This window comes from Miniopterus schreibersii (assembly GCF_964146895.1).
Source record: "Miniopterus schreibersii genome assembly, chromosome: 7".
Taxonomy (NCBI): domain Eukaryota; kingdom Metazoa; phylum Chordata; class Mammalia; order Chiroptera; family Miniopteridae; genus Miniopterus; species Miniopterus schreibersii.
This window is the reverse complement of record NC_138108.1, coordinates 50,563,391-50,581,764: the sequence shown is the minus strand read 5'-3', so window position 1 is coordinate 50,581,764 and position 18,374 is coordinate 50,563,391. Positions and strand designations below refer to the sequence as shown.

Here is an 18,374-nt window from a genome sequence, read left to right as displayed (position 1 = left end):
TTCTCATTCCCTCTGAATAAGGAATTTTTTTCTCTATTTAGATTCCCATAAAGTGAGGATGATACAAAATCACTATGAATCATGAACATTTAAATAAATTTGCTCTTTTGGGAGGTCGGCTGTCTCCTTTAGTTAAAGAATATTATTGGTGAGATTGCTTCTCTAGTATCATGTCCCTTCAAGAACTATTAGAAGGAACGGGCATGGAGAGGTGAAGGAGAGAGCAAATCAGGGGACTCTGGGCTGCTTGGGGAGGATTTGGGGTCTGCCATTTGAGGGGTTTCACAGGAGTATTTCAGGGCACAGTTGTTTCTGGGGTTGAGGACTCTTAAAGGGGAACCTGGACCAAATTAAATCTACCAGGTGCAGTCTCAGATGAAACACCCATGAGCTTGGCTTTGTCACTCTCATCTTGAAGCCCTTGCGCTGCAGGCCCAAAGGGATGACAACGTTTGAATGAACAGCCAACCGCCCCCACGGCATATATCTCATTCTCTGTAACACCCATACATAGTTGCCACCCCAAAGACGGTTTCCTCCTCCTTCCCAATTTTGCAGTCTTTCCTGTTTCTTCTCCAAGCCCAGCCAGGTAAGCTTTTTGTTTGGGAGCACAGGAGCTGCTTATTTTGTTCATTCCTATGTCCATAAGCCTAAGAACAGAGTCTGGCATATGCTACATACTTATCAGTACTGAGTGAATGAATTTATTGAGCCCCTGCTGAGTGTCAGGGGTTGTTAGAGGTGCTAAAAGAGACAGGCATTGGCATCATCTTACAGATGGAAAAATGAAGGAGAAAGTGATTTTTTCAGTCTTTAAAATGGGGGTGGTTTGTGGATTTCCAAACTTCCGGCCTTAGTGTGTTTCAGCACAAAATTACTCATGACTCAACTTTCTCTTTCCTTTTATAAGGAATGGGCCTTTCTAAGAGACTTTTTCTAGGCTGACTTTTTTGTTAGTATTTGCTCTCTGTCTGTTTTTTGGTTCATTTTGTTTTTGTTTGTGTGTTTGTTTGTGTTTTGATTTGGAAAATGAGCATGGCACCAGGGAATCTGCCAAATGGATGCCCAGAAAAGTAGCACTACCTGAGTGTGTTAGTCAGCTAGGGCTGCCATACAAAGCACCACAGACTGGATGGCTTAAACAACAAAATTTGGTTTCTCATGGTTCTGGAGGCTGGAAGTCCCAGATCAAGGTATCGGTTTCTCTTGAGGCCTCTTTCCTTGGCTTGTAGATGGCTGTCTTTTCCCTGTGCCTCTGTGCACATCTGTGTCCTAATCTCTTCTTATAAGGATGCTAATCATAATGGATTAGGGCCCAACCTAATGATCTCATTTAAACTTAATTACCTCTTTAAATACCTTATTTTCAAATGCAGTCACATTCTGAGGTATTGGGGGTTAGGACTTCAATACATGAATTTTAGGGTGGAGACCACTATTCCACCCATAACACTAACCCTGTTTTCACAAAATATGGGGTAATGTCCAGGCCTGTTTTAAAAGGCCTTGTAATGTGGGTATTATAACCATGCAGCAAATTATAGCCGATTTTCTGCTGCCTCTTGCATCCTGCGGCTGCTTCTTTCTGCTCTTATCCTTGGCCCCAGACTGAGATCAGCAAGGTTTTCAGAGCCGGTCACACAGGGATTCAGAAACCCAAGAAGAAGGTTTTGTATCGAGCAAATAAAAGGAATTATCATCCATCTAAGGCTCATTGTTTAAATTACCACGTTTATTTATGTCAACACAAAAAACAATAAAACAACTTACAAAACCCATTTTATCTTCATGTAACATAACTCTTCAGTGAACAGAAGTACTACTGTTAATGTTTTGGCCTTTTCAAGGTCCAGCCTTGGGTCAAAACAGTATTCAGACAAATAGCAAATTCTTCTCTATATACACACAAGAGGAAAACTTATATTTTCTAAAATCTCATTCGAGTAATAACACAAAAATGTCACATGTCGAGGTGAATACTATGGTTGTGTCATCAGAATGGTGATTTCCTTTTTGCTCTAGATTCTCCCCAGACCTTGGGCTTCATTCAGGAAGTTGGAGGCACATGAGCCCTTCAGGTTTCCAAGATGATTGCTTAGTAATTCTTTTAATATAGCTGTGTATTACACAAGTGTTGGATTTACCTGAGTTATTGAGAAACCAGCAAAAAAAGTCTCCAGGTAATCAGTATGCACAGACCTACCTATAAGACTGATGAAACTTACCATAGAACACTGTGCCAATTCAGTGGATAAACATGAAGCCTCCAATACAGAACGAACTCCTCACATGGTAAAAGACTTCACATTACAATTTACTCAAAGGCAATAAACATGGCACAAAAGTATAAGACTTCACCTGCATCCCAGTAGTCTAAATGCTGTATGTTCAGTCAAGCTAAGGATAGTTACCACTTAACTCACAAAAATCTTTCTATCATTTCACTGACAAAAGAATCAGCTTCGTGCTGTAGAAAGAAGAAATGGTTTGGAGCTAGAAGATCTAGATTCTGGACCAGTTCTACTTACTCTCTGAACCTTAGTTTCCTTATGAGGGTCAAAGGAGAAGAAAGTGCTTTGTAAAGTAGTGTTTACTATAAAAAATATTATTCTGCAATGTCCATCTCTTCAGTCAATCTATGGATCCCTAATTATCCACGTGTATTTTGCAATAAAATCTTACTTTTTAAAGTAACTATATGATGCATATTTACCATATGCAGCTGAAATGTCAATTATGTTATGCAAGTGGGAAAAGACTATAAGTTAAAAAGCCCATTACTCATAAGGGACTTTTGTACTCTTGATGTGCTTGACTTAAAACCACTTAAAATTGTGTTCCTTTTGTAATATTGGCATTCTTGTTGAAAAAACTAACAATTTAAAGTAATTCTTTAACAAGAAATTAAAACTTTCACATGACAATTACAGGGGTTAGAAGACTGTAAAACTGAGTAAAAAAAGACTGAGAAATACGGAAGAAGCAATAGTTTGAGAACTCAGAATCAGGAGGGGAAACTGAGTGTAGAAGTTTATTTTGGGGTAATTGAAAATCATCTAAATGATAGGCTTGTTATTTTTGTTTTTTACTGGTCATTTCTTAATTTAGAAACTACTTTTTCCTCATCTGTAAAACAAGTAAAACACTTATTTGTGTATCTGGCTTTTAGGTTCAGACAAATCACAGAAATTCACATTTAATTTTCATTCTTACATTTGGGACATTTTTAGAGAATTGCATTCTTTCAGCTGAAGTAAAATCAGAATCTCATTTCTCTTAAACGAAAAAAATAAAATTAAATCCTCATTTAGAAAAGGGCACATTTACTAAAAGTTTGGAATAAATTGGCAAGTGTGCTTATGCGATGTGAGCATATGGACTTTGTGACTTTGCTGAGACAAAGACTTCAGGTAGCTGTATTCTGGGAACAAATGAGATTCTAATTTCAAATATTTTTCAAATGCAAATCAGGCCCCCTTGAATCACTTTGATGATTTTTTTGAGGCATTAATGCAATAGACTTAGTACTCCTCAAATGATCCCCAAAGTCACCTCTTTGCTAAGGTATTTCTCTTCTTGATTATTTTGAGCCTGTCAACATAGTCTCTAACCTTCATACAGAGAATGACTGATCTCCAAATGACCTATTATTATCTTAAACAAACCTCATTTTGAAACAACAAAGAAAAAAAAATTAAATAGTGCATTAACATTTCATATCAGTGAAACAGACGTTTTCCATGCACAAAGTAGTTCTATCCATCCGTGGAAAGGTCCACCTTTTGTTTTTCCCTGTGTTTGTAGGTTACATTTTTAAAGGTGCTGGTGGAGCCTCTGTACAGTGGGTTGGTTCCCTAAAATATAAAAAAAGGGTTCACATGAAAGTATGTACATTTTGTTAGTACACTGTTTTAATATATCTAAATAATTTCATTGGACATTACCAATTGGAAGAAGTCAGTCTCAATTTTGAAAACCATTTGAATAGTTTTGATCAATTTGATGTCATGCTTTTAGCATTTTAAAATTTATACATCTTCATTTTATTTTTAAATATGCAGAACTAGTTCTGTATGTGTATTCTAAAGATCTTACCCTTTTTGGAAATGCAATAATTTATTGACAGAAAACAAGACTTTAGCTGTTTTAGTCACTGTTATTTTACCAGTACTGAAAACAGTGCCCAGCCCATAGTAGGTGGTCAGTTATTTATTGAATGAGTAGAGTGAACCAATAGGTGACTCAAAGGTGAAATGTAAAGTAAAAAAAGTAAAAAATGGGAAAAGTGAACTGGTAGAAGCATGCAAAGATGAATCACACAGTAGTACCTGCCTTTAAGAAACATGTTTCTGGTGAGAGGCATCAAACAAGGGCACAAATAATCTTGCAAAAATGAGATAAAAATTCAGAAAAAGGAGTAACTGGCTGCTTGGGAGAAGCAGTGAAAGACTCCTAGGGCAGTAAACACCTGCTCTAGATAGTAAAGAAACTAGGTGTGAATGAGAGTCACTGGAGTCTGGTGTTTGTGACACTGCGCTCCTGAAGGAGCACAGGCCCCAAGGCAGGTTGGGCAAGATGGTTATGCCCTTGGGCAGTGGAGAGGTGTTGCTCCAAAGCCTGGATAATTCAGCTGTGCTATTTGGGCTGCAGATGTGTTTCCAGGTGCCATCGCCCAGACCAAACAGTCCAAGGCTCTTTAGGTATTTGGAGAAACGCTAAGCTTGTTCCTTCTATTTCTCTTCTTCAGTTTAGCTATTTCTGGCAGGCACAAGACTTCTGGGTAAGGTACAAGGTTGACCACACAGGCTTTGGTGTCAGACAGCCTGGGGTTAAACCCAACAGCACCATGTGACCTTACTTAAGCCACTCTAAACCTTGGTGTCCTCACCTATAAGAGAGATCACCAAAGTGCCTGCCACGTCCACGAGGTAACGTACTTTAGCACAGTGCCTGGCACATAGTCAGTTTTCAATAAATGCTGCCTCTTCTTATTAGCTTGCACTTAAAGCTCCTCTTCATATTTGGAACTTCCTTTTCTTTTATGTCCTGGAGAATGTAATAAAGATATTTCCCCCCAGGGTTTTGGTGCTCTTAACATTTCCAAGCCCATTTCTGGGTATGTATGGAATCTATATATCACCTCAGACCCTCCAAACTACTACATCTTATACTTTGGTCTTCTTATTCCATGAGTTGTAGAGATGGTAGCAATTTCTAGGCATAAATTTGAAAAAATCATGATCATATTGGCTTTCTCAGTACATTTCTCTCAGCTCTTAGAAGACCTGAATAAAATAAAAAATATTCCCTGCCCTCTCCCAGCTGTTACCCTTGGATTCACCACAATGTCTTCATTTTGAGGAGGAATGACCCCTGCACATTTTTCTATGTTGCCCAGAGCCAGTGGCCTGACCTTGGACCGAGTAACATGCCACCTTTGTTCATGCACATTCGGAGAGAGATGCTATCTCAGTAACGAGGGCGTCCTTGGTGGTGGATGATAACTGAAGGCCAAGTTGGCATATTGTCTTTACTCCTGAGGCCAGCCAGCATAGTCCTGAGGGCCCTCCAGCCCTTATCTAATCCTGCTGCCATAAGGACTTGGGATTTGGAGGGTGAAGGGCATACAGATGTGGTCTTGGATACAGGTAGAGAATTATTTGCAAACAAAAACACATATGGAATTCCATTAAGTTTAAGAGCCTATGTGCTATTAAATTTAAGTTAACTACAGAAGAATAAGAAACTAATTGAAGAGGAAAAATGGAAAAAGCAAGCAGTGCAGGTTGGGGATAGTGTGGAGGGGCACTGTCTTGGAGAAAGAAGTTGGCTCTGAAATTCAGAGTAAATGGCTGTGAGAAGGGCCAGCTTAGATCTGCGTAGGGCCAGGAACTCCTTTGGGGACTCCATCTCATATCACATCAAACATATTAAAATATACCCCATCCCACTCTAAACGTCATTTATATGGACTTAAAGGAGGTGGCTTGAGTTGCAATTGACTGATTGATTATACAATGTTATTTTGTAGACATGTAATTGAATGTTTAATTTTGATTGTGTGGTTTTCATTTTGTATTTTGAAGGGACTTCATTTATTCGGGCCTACAATATTTTGGGGGTCTCTTTGCAAAGCTAGTTATAGGGCCTGGGCATGCTAATGGGGGTGAGGGATAAGGCAGGCCCCACTGTAACAGGAGGTAAGGTGGGTGCTTAAAGGTGAACGAGCAAGTATATATCAGGGGTGAGGAGAGTGTTTCCTGGCCCTCAGCCCGTGATCAGGACTCAGGAGAATGAGCTCAAACGGGTTTTGTTGACAGTAGGAAGTGTGACAATGTCCGATACTGGCTCCTCTAGTGCCATGCTGGTGACAACCTCACATAGGATTTTCAGCTGAGACAAGGGCTTGTGTCTGGCTCCATTTCAGGTGAGTCTGCGCTCCTTCCCTTTTAGAAAAGGTAGGGTTTCCCTCAGCCATCCAGGGTGACCAGGCTAATTCACTCAGGCATCTGGGGGTACTAATTTAGGCTGTGGATTCTGCAATTGCAACAGCGCATTTTTAGAGCTTGAAAAAGTGGTAATGAGAAAGCTCTCTGTCATGACCCACAGCTCTCTTAATGATTGCCTAACTGCCAGGCGCAGGCCTGCTTTGCTTCGTACAGTACAGAATCAATCCACGACTGCTAGAAATGTCAGACTGAACATTTTTTGCCTCTAGTTAATGACTTGTCATCTTTGAAAAAATGTCTAATCAAAGGTGAATTTAAATACCTTCCTTTTCTGTTTTCAGAAAGGATGTGGATGTGGGGGGGTTATTTTTTAAAGTAGTAAAAGGTAACCTTTCTTTATGGCTATGATGAAATGTTTCAGGAGGCAAGAATGAAGCTCGTTTTCATCCTGCACTCTGTCACCCTGCGAGTCAGGAGACCCAACTGTCTCTCACATCTCTGGAGGTCCCCTGGGTACTGCAGACCTATCAAATCTGGTTCCTCAAGAAGAAATAGATTTTAGATAAAAAACAGAATCAAATTGAAGACCCCAAAATGGATGCACCGAGCAACATTTTTTTTGGTTAGGGCATATTAGTGAAATTTGAATTGATAAATTATTTGAGTTAAACCTCTATTGCATGCAAGTGAATAATTATTACCCAGTCATTATCTAGTCAAGAACATCAAACATTTATTATTCAAAGAAACTCAGTTTAGCAAGGGAATCACATTGTTCATTCATGCTTTAATCTGTTTAATGCATATTTTTGTTCCATTTTAGATATAGAAATGGCAAAAATTTAGCATTTGAATTTCAGTCATGTTCTACATCCTGAGGGAAAACAATTCATGTTTGGGGGAAATTAACTGTTAATTAAAATGTTATTTTAAAGATATTAATCATTTGTCAGTAATCATGCTTTTGTATGAGAACATTAAAATGTGCTGGTCGGTAGATACACATCACATAATTGCCAGAGAGCTTGTTTGTGGAACACGTGCTTATTATTTCTAGGAGGGTCAAGGCTGTGCTTGGAAGAAGAAGCTATAATTGGGACTTTGGCTCCACCATGGATCAACAGTTTGGGAAATCTCTTAACCTCTCAGAGCCTCAGTTTCCTTACATTCAAAGTGGGAATATGAAAACAACTTCACAGGGCTGGTAGTTGTTCAACTAACTGCTGCTATTGTTGCTTTTTTTGTTTGTTTATTTGTGTGTTTTTTAGTGCCAACTTAACTACATTTTTTTGCATGGTCGCCCTTCTGACCGTTGCCAGGGATTTGCTTGACAGTTGGTGAGAGTTAAAACAGCTACGGCCAGGGGTCAGGTGAAGTTAATTGCCCCAACACTATGTTCTAAGTCACCAAACTAACCTGTCAGGTTACGTTTGACCTTGTTAGGGATGGATAAACTTTATACTCAATGCAAATCCACAACTTACTTTCCTAAAGGGTTTTTTTAAATTATAAAACATCCATACATACACAAAAGAAGAGAAGAGAAAAGCTGTCTAATGAACCTCTATAGACCCATCACTAAGATTCAACAATTATCAAGATTTTGCCACACTTGCTTCAACTATCCTTCTTTCCCTTTTGGCTGAATGATTTCAAAGCAAACCCAGCCTTCATTTCCTTTCATCCCAAAATCTGGATTTTTTTTTTTTTTTTTTAAGCAAAGCCATCATGCCATTATTATACCTAATTGAATTAATCACAATATGTTGTTATCATTTTAATACCCAGTCTACATTAACCTTTTTCCAGTTGTCAAAAAATGTATTTTTTGGACTATTCAAATCAGGATCAAAACAAGACCCATACATTGCATTTAGTTATTGTGTCTAAAGGCATCTTTAAGGGAAAGATAAAGCAGATAAAATGTCCTATTGCCCTTTGTCCTGCACCTTATATTATGATTATTTCAAAATAATTGCATAAGATATAAACATCCATTATCAAGCTAAATTTATCCAAAACAGAAAATTCCATGTGCTTTAGGAACTGAAGATATCACTAAAGACTTAGAGAAAAAAGTGTTAACACCAATTAATCTAGGCAGATGAACCCAAAGGAGCATTGTGTTTGCTTGTATTTTCTCCTGTGATATTACTGTTTTTAGAATCAGCAATGTAAGATAATTGCTATTAGATAGCTGGGTGCACCATTAGAGATAGAGAGATGAAATTAAAACCATGAAATTGTTTCTATGGGCCTCTAGAAATGTAATTATCTCTCCTGTGGAAAAGAAACACAGAAAATTGGAGTCCCGTTTTGTGTTTGCTTACAGTAAAGAGAAGACACATAAATTATATCTACTAAGTACATATATTTAAAGGTTGATACTTTTGTTTTTGTTTTTTCAGGTAGCTGTTTGAAATTTATGTTATTCCGAAAAAGTTGATGATATTTAAAAAACTCTTCTCAACTTTGCTTTGTCACCTATTATGAGTAATGTGTATTTCCATGGTAACTGGCATGAACTGTCTAGTACTCATGAACCTTATGTCATTAACTATAACATAAACGTTTATGGAAGTGTTTAGATACAGCACCTATGCTTTATCAAATGGGGACTGAGGGGTCCTCCTGGTGGTGAGAAATAAAATATATGTCCTTGCTATCCCAAAGGAGCTAAATAAGGAGTTTCATGAGACTCTTCAGAGTAGAGGAAATCCCCCCAATGCACTGGGAGACGAATGTATGCTATGAGGACCACCTGGGACCCAATTAATGGACAAATAAAGGAGCTAATGAAATAGCAACTACAGTTTGAAGATCTAAAGACTGTTTCTAGCATAGCAAATGAACCATGGCTGCTTCTAAGAGGTTAACAAGACTCCTGCAAAGAAGGCAGCAGGCACCTGTCAATGAGAATATATACTGGCTACATCTTTGACTAGAAAGCAGAACAGAAATCAAAGCTGCTGGGGACATGGTGAGAGTAGTAGAGAAAGAACATGACATTCTAATTCTCTTTTAGAGCAGAAGAAAGCTGACTCCCTATTTCTTCTATAAGACACTTTAACCCCTAGACAAGGAGTAGCGCCTAAGCGTTTACATACCGTTTGCCACTTGGCCTTTGACCTTTCTGCTTCGAATTTGGCAACTTCTTTGCGATCATGAAATGATACAAGCAGCTTCCAAATGCACAGTAGGACAACCCCGATGAGAAGAATAGCCAGTGAGACCCCCAACATAATCATGGGAATGTTTGGAGGTTTTGGACAGTCTATGGAAACAAAAAAAAATTATATTAATAAGGTGGTACATTTACATTTTTTTAAATTTTATTTTTGTTTAAAATATTACAGATGTCCCTTTTTCTCCCCCATGACCCGTTCCACCCCGTCCCCTCCCCCTCCCCCTCCCCAGTTCCTCTCCCACTATTGTCCATGTCCTTGGGTTGTGCATATATGCATATAAATTCTTTGGTTACTCTCTCCCCCTCCACCCACCCACCCTAGATAGCTAAGATCTGGAAACAGCCCAAGTGACCATCAGTAGCTGAGTGGATAAAAAAGCTGCAGGACATTTACACACATGGAATACTACACAGCTATAAAGAAGAAGAATCTCGTACCCTTTGGGACAGTATCGATGGACCTGGAGAAAATTACGCTAAGTGAAATAAGCCAGGCAGAGAAAGAAAAATATCACATGATCTCCCTTATATGTGGAATCTAAAGAACTTAATAAACATTTAACATTTTGATAAACATTTGTCATTAAGTTTTCCAACTATACTTTTTCTCTAGTAGAGAAAAAGTTTTGCTGAAAAAAATTTTTTTAGTGAGTTACTTGTTGAAGTATAGCTCTAATTCCTTCAAAGTAGAACAGGAGATAAAGAGTGTGATTATTAAAAGCAAATGGATACACACTTGAAAGGCTGACTCAGAGTTAAAATCCAAGAGAGTGAAAATTAGTGCACATGGAATGTTTAAAACTATAGTTTAATCACTAAAGATAGTCTCCTCTGGGCATATGATAAAGCAGAAATGGAGTGTGTGTGTGCGCACACATACACATAATTACTTTTTTATGAATTTTTTTGAAACTAAGAGATTATATTCAAAATTATATAAAACATACCCCCTGAAAAGTTTACTATTTACTGCTGCTGCTTTTCTATTTTTTAATTTTTTAATGCACAGAAGAGAATCATGGCTTTCAGTTTTATTTTAACTCTAATGCCTGATGTCCTGGAAAGTTTTTGGACTGAAGTCAGGGGAGGTGGGTTCAGTTCTTATCTGAAGTACACTACCTATCTAAACCCATCAAGTCCTCCATGTCTCTGAGCCCCAGGCCCCTCATCTGTAAAACAAAGGTGTAGGACTTCAGTGTCCCCTTACCTTCCCTGACAATAAGGTTAAGCCCAAGTGCTCATGCTGATTAAACCCACATCTTCCTAGACCTCTCCCCTGGGATTCTGATTCAGTGGGTCTCAGATGCAGCCACAGATTCTTTATTATTATTCTTTATTATTAAAAGTATCCCAAATGATTGTTGTCATCAGAGAAGTTTGGGAAATTAGATGTTTTGTATAGTCCTTTTAACTTGAACATTCTATGAAATGTTATTTTGACCATTGATGATATTAATGTAATTTTGCAATTATATGGTACCTTCCCTCATTGACAGCAGAATGACTAATAATCCTTGCAATATGCCTGGGACATGATACATTTCTTAATGAAACATTATAATTAAGCTCTCCCCTTGCTTTCATGGGGGAAAAAAATCCCACATAAAAATTATCATTAAATATCTGCCTCCCTCTGCAAGAAGTGAGGCAAATCCATGGTATCTGGAGAGGAAATGAATCATGCTTAGTTTATTTTAACTCTTAGTGTTTTTCAATATTTAATAAGGAGAGTTATATACCCAAGACTACTCATGCTACTTTCAAGAATCTATAGCTGATCTGAATTTGAGCAAGACTAATGACCCCCTAGCAGTGCGATGCCTGGCCTCACACATCTTTGTTCTTTGTCCAAAAAACCATGTAAGGAGATTATACAGAAATAAGTAAAGGAGCTAATGAAATAGCAACTATGGTATGAAGATCTAAAGACTGTTTCTAGCATAGCAAATGAACCATGGCTGCTTCTAATATGTTAGCAACACTCCTGCAAAGAAGGCAGCAGGCACCTGTCAATGAGAATATATACTGGCTACATCTTTGACTACAAAATATCTGGGGTGAGGCATAGCATGTTCTTGCTTAAAGCAAGATGAAGCTTGCTAAGACCCTGAAGCCAGAATGTGAATTAAGAGGGCTCTCCACTAGGGAACAAAAAAAGGAGGAACAGGCATGGCCTGGTAGAGATAATTATTTTAAGAATTTAGAATCATTGGGAATTATACATTTCTCAAGACTACACCTTGGCTCAAGTAAGTCACACAATAGAAAATCCAGGTCAGTGCTGCACTTAATTCTAAGGGCCTGAGTTTCTAATGCTGCCAGTCTGGTAGGTCTGCCACATGTGGCTACTGAACACTAGAAGTGTGACTTTTCCGAATTGGGTTGTGCGATAAATACAAAATACACACTAATTTTGGAGACTTGGTAAAAAAAAAAAAAAAAAAGTAAACTATCTCTTTAATAAGTTTTTATATTATATTGATTACACAATGAAATGACAATATTTTGGATATAGTGGATTAAATAAAACATTACTAAAATTCATTTCAACTTTTTTTAACTTTTTGATGTGGTTTCTAGAAAATTTTAAATTGTATATGTGATTTGCATTAACATTTCTATTGGACAGTGCTGATCTAATATATTTTGGGCATTTAAATATTTATTATAATCATATAGCCAGTGGGAGGCAGTATAGCACAGTAGTTAAGAGCATGGACTTTAAGCCAGACCTCCAGTTCCAGGACCAGTGCTGGTACAGAACTGCTGCAAAACCTAGCAAATTATTTAAATTCTCTATGCCTCAATTTCATTACCTGTAAAATGGAAATAATAACAATACGTGTTTTATATCGCTGTTGAGGGTTTTAAATGAATTAATATATGTAAAGCATCTAGAATAATACCTGGCATACAGTATAAGTAAGGGCTCGATAAATGAGAGCTGCTAATATTATTATTATTATTGTTACAACCAATTCACTCTTCCCCTTTTCTATCCTCAAGACCTCCAGGGCCTGGAACCTCCAACTTGGAAGCCATGGGTGTAACATCCACACCTGCATCCCTGCCAGGAAGGCTCCCCAACTATCATTCTTGACTGGTCCCTCAAGATTCTGTGGCTCTTATCCTCTGAAAGTTTTCCAAATGTAAGAAAAAAAGATGAGCAAAGCTCTCCCTACTCCCCCCCCATGGTTTCTTTTTCAATTTGTTTGAAGTTCTTAAGCTCCATCTCCCCCTTTCCCATTTTCCCTCTTTTCTATCCAGGCCTCCCACAAGCTGTCCTAAGTGTCTCTGGTCTTAAAGTGAGAGGGGCCTATGGACCCCTGGGGATGGGTTCTACCCTCAGGGCTCTGGGAGCTCTGGCTTAGCTAGAAAGGCCCACGTTTGCTAGGAAAGCAGCCTCCTTGGAGCTGTCAGTTGACTCCTGGTAAGCCTCAGGGAGGTGACATTTCCCTGCTACAAAAGCACAGAGAGAATAAAATGCCTTAAAGGCATCAGGGCACCTGAGTGCTCTTGGAAGGATGGCGTGTTGATGTCCCACTCCTACTGTGTGGGAGAACAAAGGAAGAACCCAACAGTTCAGTGATGAGGCATTTTATCAGCCAAAGGCATGTTTCTCTCTCTCTCTCTCTCTCTCTCTCTCTCTTTCACACACACACACACACACACACACACCAATAAATGAAATAAAATAAAAATAAAACCAACTATCTACAAAAGCCCCCGAATTAAAGACAGACCCTTTTCTGGAAGTTTGTTTTTGTTTGGAACTTGTTTTTCTAATGGAATTAATATCATAAGGAATGGTTTTGATTTCAGAAAAATGTGCTAAAGCCCCTGCCATGGTCATAAACAGAGGGTTGAGGGTCTGGTTGAAGAATTTGACTTTATAAAACAGACAATGACAAAATTACTATACTTTTTCCTAATAAAATAGGATTCACCTTAACTTTCCTTAACTAATGGCCTCTATGATGCATTTTACATATTCATTTCAAATGAGATTCTCAAGAACAAGTCTCCAGGTGCACTCTGCCCACCTGAACTTCAAGGTCACGGTCAGAATCATAGCCTCGCATTTCGTATTGTGCCCACCTTTACCTCTCCCTGCCCCTTAGCACTGCAATGTGATATTTTCCTAATCATCTTCTCTTGGTTGGTTTACGATGTCTTGAACTTACTTTTTGGTTACTTTGGAATAATTGCTTTGGTGTTTACACTCTGAAGTGAAGGCGGTTTGATACTCCTGGTTTCAAATTCAGGACTTAATATTTTGTCAGCACATTGATGAGCAAGCACACACAGCAAAACACACGTGCCTTCCAGCCTGCCCTCCCTGCTGTTGTCTGGGGCAGGACTTGGGTTCCAAGCTTTGTGGGGGAGGCGGAGGAGGTTGCTGATAAGGTCTGGAAAGGTCTGATTTAAGGCAGCTGTCATTTCTGCTGGAAAGTTTTAGGGACACATTCTTAGTTGAAGGCAGAAAAGGTGAAGCACCTGTGCCTAAGAATGTGGCCAGGGCCTCTCAATGGAGGCCTTGAAGCATCTCTATCAGAGCTGCCGGGCCACACATCAGGCCTGCTGATTCAGGACGCAGGCATTTAACACGCTCCCCAGGGGAGTCTGATAGTCACAAAAATTTAAGAACTTCTCAACAAAACTACCTTTCCCACTATTCTATTTTTTCTATATAAACTTCTAAAATAAACTTCTCTCTCCTCTTCACTGAAGACACGATTTTTATCTGAGGGCTTCCCGATTCCCAAGCTGACTCCCGGAGCTGGCGTGGATGCAAAGCCACAGAAGCGATGGACTCAGATCACCTCCCTCCTCACTTCCTGCTTCATGTCTTTTTGATTCAGTGTTATCATTTACAGTGACCCATGACTGTAGTTTATGAACTGCTACATGTTTTATATGCATCATTCCATTTAATCCCTGAGTCAATCCTTAAAAGAAAGTATTATTATTTTTCCCATTTTACAGATAAGGAAATAGAGGCCCAGAGAGGCAAATATCTTCCAGCACGTCAAGCAGCTATTAAGTGGTAGAGCAGGATTAGAACCAAGATTCGCCTGATTCAAAACTCAGCCTCGTAGACTGCTATGCTCCCTCTGGTTTTCCTTTCCTAAATATACACCTTTTGCTTACATTTCATTTAACCTATCTACAACTCAACAGCCAGCTTTCCGGGAGAAGATGATTAGTACAAATACACTCATCTGGTCTTAATAAGAGATATGGAAACATATCGAACATTTCAGTCATTGGGAGAATAGAGGCACTTCATCAACAATTTGGAAATGTCTTTCCTGGCAAGCTACCCAAAGTGTCTCCCTGGTTGTTTTCTTCTCTCCCATGTAGTATCACTCACCACTGACAATGGAAGGCATGCCGCTCACCTTTCTCGTTGATGCTATGAATGATGGTTTTCCCTTCGTTGTCTGTAGTTATTAGGAATGTAATAAGACATTCATTTTCTCCTTGTAGAGAACAGGAAACAGAACTATCCTTTGAGAAATCTGCAGATAAAGGAGTCATTCATTAGGCTAGATGAGTTTCCAAAAGAGATTATTTTTAAATCAAAGTAGTATTGAGTTTTCATATGCAAATAGGAAATTTCGACATTGCAGAATAAGAATAGAAAAGACATGAGATTTTCCCCATGAATTGAGGTTTTAGTTTCTACTCATGTTCCAGAAGAATAGTTCCAGGTGTGGTCAATCAGGACTGACCATCAAATGCACCTATCAAACTGATGGGGGCAGGATTTCAACAGAGCAAAAGTACTTCAAGGCACGTATGCCTCACTGTTTTGGGAATAGAATGGCCCTGATTATGGTAAAGAGGGGGCTATATGTTCTTCTTGGCTTCGAGCATCTGGGAGGAAGCCTAGGTTACGTTTCAGAAAGAGACTACAAAGTCTAAACTGATATTGATACTTCCAAGGGGGGCCTTTCCCACAATGCCATAGGCAAGATTGCTGGCCATACCTAGTCACAATAATAAATATAAATTAATATTGGGAAATGGACACTGAAGTGTTATGTAGCTCAGGGACCAGCAGGATAAAGGTAAACCCCAGATAAAATGAACCAGGATGACAGTTTGCCTGACCATTCAGCATAGCCCCTTTTTAACTAAAAAATAAATAAATCCAGTTTTCCTCAAATCTTTTCCAAATAGAAATTATTTTCTTGTTGAGCTTATTTAAGAGACAGAAAATGAATGTCATATTAGAAATTGAAAATACAGTAAAATGGTCAGTCTGAGTTGTTAATACTGTTTATCAGAGATTCTAGTGGGCTGGCATCTATGCCAAGATTATATAGCATTTTCCTAATTGAAAAACAACTTGCTTAACATTCTCCTATCTCATAAGTTGGAGACTTTTTAAAGATACAGTCATAAGCACTTTTACAGAAACCTGTAAATAGCATGACTTTATTAACCTAAAATTTTAAGACATATACAATCTAAGTGTACTATGACACAGTGGGTCAGAATATTAAAACTGGGACTGTCCCAGATAATCTTGAACAAACTCTTGCTAGACCTATAACTTTTCTTATTAGCTTAAATATAAAAATAATATAATGTAGTATATAAAATATAATAAAACAATCTATATGTGTTGCTCTGACTCTAACAAAGAAAAATTAATAGGCTGTTTTGGGTTCAACAATGCCATAGCCATAGAAAGACAGAAATATTAAGTTTTTTTGCATTTAATCTCTAAGATAAAAATGTCACATCAGGGTCTGTGTGAAGTATGCCTGTGTTATCTATGAAAATGGGGACTAGTAAAACTTTTAGTATTATTAGTAGGATTTCAGATGATAGATTTAAGTGGTTTTGAATCCATTAGATGCATCTGTGTGCATAGGTATATTAAGAAATCTAATTATAAACCATTCTCATTTGTTCATTCCCAAATGTTTACGATTATCTAAATAACCTGGGAGCCCTGAAAACGAACTTCAGGGGCCCACCCCTGGGCATTCTCATTTGAGAGGTCAGTGCTATGCGCAGGCGTTTGCATTTTAGTGAATTGTTTGATAGTATTTTTAATAAGGTGGTTCTAATTAAGAGGCTTGGGAACCTCCAGGCAACCTCTGATTAATGAAATTTGTGTTATTTCACGTTTGATAGCAACTGCATATATATAATTCATACTTTGGTTATTTTTAGATGGCCTTGGACACATGCCCTGCTGCCACATACTCCAGTGAACAGGACTCATCAGGTCCTGGGGAACATGCCTGCTGTTGGACGGTTTTTCTCCTTCCCTCCCTCTCTCCACCATGACAGCGCACACCCACTCTGTTCCTCTCGAGCTTACTTAATGGAACATTTTTTCCTCAGGTAGAAAATATGTGGATAGCTTATAATACTCCTTTCAGTAATATTAATCCTGCTTTTTTATTTTCTTTTAAATAGCTACACTGAAGCACAGGGAGGCTTAATTTACTTGGCCAGGATTATTTAAGTTTTAATGGAACTGCTAATATGACCTTTGAGTCACGACTCCCTTCTTGCTTTAATTACTTCACCACTGCTTTTCATGACGGTTATGACTCTAGACTTGGCCTGTTTCACAGTGTTTGGGTATTAAAATGGTATTATTGAATGAGCAATGAAAGGGTCCAGCTTGGGCTGGAGATTTGCATAATTAGCTGCTAAGGTTTTCTTTTGTTGTTCATAAGAAATGGACCTTTCTTTTTCACCCACCTTTACGAGTGCCAGCAGTGCTGTGCTAGAATAACGCAAGGAAAATAAGATCTCAGGCAGTCCATGAAATCATACTTAGAAAGGTAGGAAATTTGAGAATGGGAGTGAGGAGGCCGGGTCTAGGAAGGCCCAGGAAAAATGTGGAAAATATAAACCGTCTGGATCACTGAATCAAGATAACTATGTGTTTAAGACCTCTGCTCCAGGGCCAAGTCAGTAGTTCTCAGAGAAAACGTTTTCCCAAGGAGAAAAAGGGGTTCTGTGGTCGAATAAGTCTGCGTACTTAGAAAACAGTGTATTTAAATATAGCAACTTCCTTTTGCCTCTCCTGAAAATTTGCAACGCACATTTAACTTAATGTGCATAGAAACCCTAAGGAGTCCTTTAAGAAAGCAAAAGGCTTAGCTTCCCATTTCCAAAATTTATATGACTATGGGTGGTTTTTCCCATTTAACACTTTTAGTGTCCCATGGAACACACTTTGAGCAACAATGCTCTGAGTACATGAATTTTGGGGTCAATGAACAATGTCTCTTTCAGTAAAATGGACTGAATAAAGTTAAACCACATGTCCTTAGAAATGCTCACACAAGTCACCACAACACAGGTGGGGAACAATTTACTTGGATTATAGAGTTATACTTATTTTAATTTCCATGTCCTTGTTGGGGAAGGGTGGGCTGATAAAAGACCCCGTGGGAGAGCAACTATGTTGTGATAATTTCAAGGTGACATGATCAATAACACAACTGGTGAGTAACTTGAACTAGGACTTATAAACAGGCTCATTAGAAAAGTAACTTTTTAATCCACAGGCTGACAAATATATATTTTTCTCAAATTCATCAAAATTAGTGCTTTTAGATGGTATTAGTGATCCAATTATTATTTTTAATTTCTGAGTTAGAAATAGTTGCATTACCTTTTTTGAAGATAATTTAGCCAATTACACACAAAAAAAATAATGCAAATATTTTAAATGCCACTTTCGAGACCCAGTCTTCCTC

General features: G+C 38.4%; 1 protein-coding gene across 3 annotated transcripts in view; it reads right to left on the bottom strand.

Annotated features, from left to right (window-relative positions):
• Positions 1-1,706: 1,706 nt before the first annotated feature.
• Positions 1,707-18,374, bottom strand: part of ITGB6 (integrin subunit beta 6) — a 121,054-nt gene continuing 104,386 nt past the window's right edge. For all 3 annotated transcript variants that reach the window (XM_081142959.1, XM_081142960.1, XM_081142958.1), the window contains 3 exons: positions 15,039-15,158; positions 9,557-9,723; positions 1,707-3,854 (listed from right to left, as the gene is read on the bottom strand). In XM_081142959.1, coding sequence (XP_080999085.1) covers positions 3,756-3,854; positions 9,557-9,723; positions 15,039-15,158 — 386 coding nt within the window. In that variant the 3' untranslated portion in view covers positions 1,707-3,755. The remainder of the gene's footprint in view (positions 3,855-9,556; positions 9,724-15,038; positions 15,159-18,374) is intronic.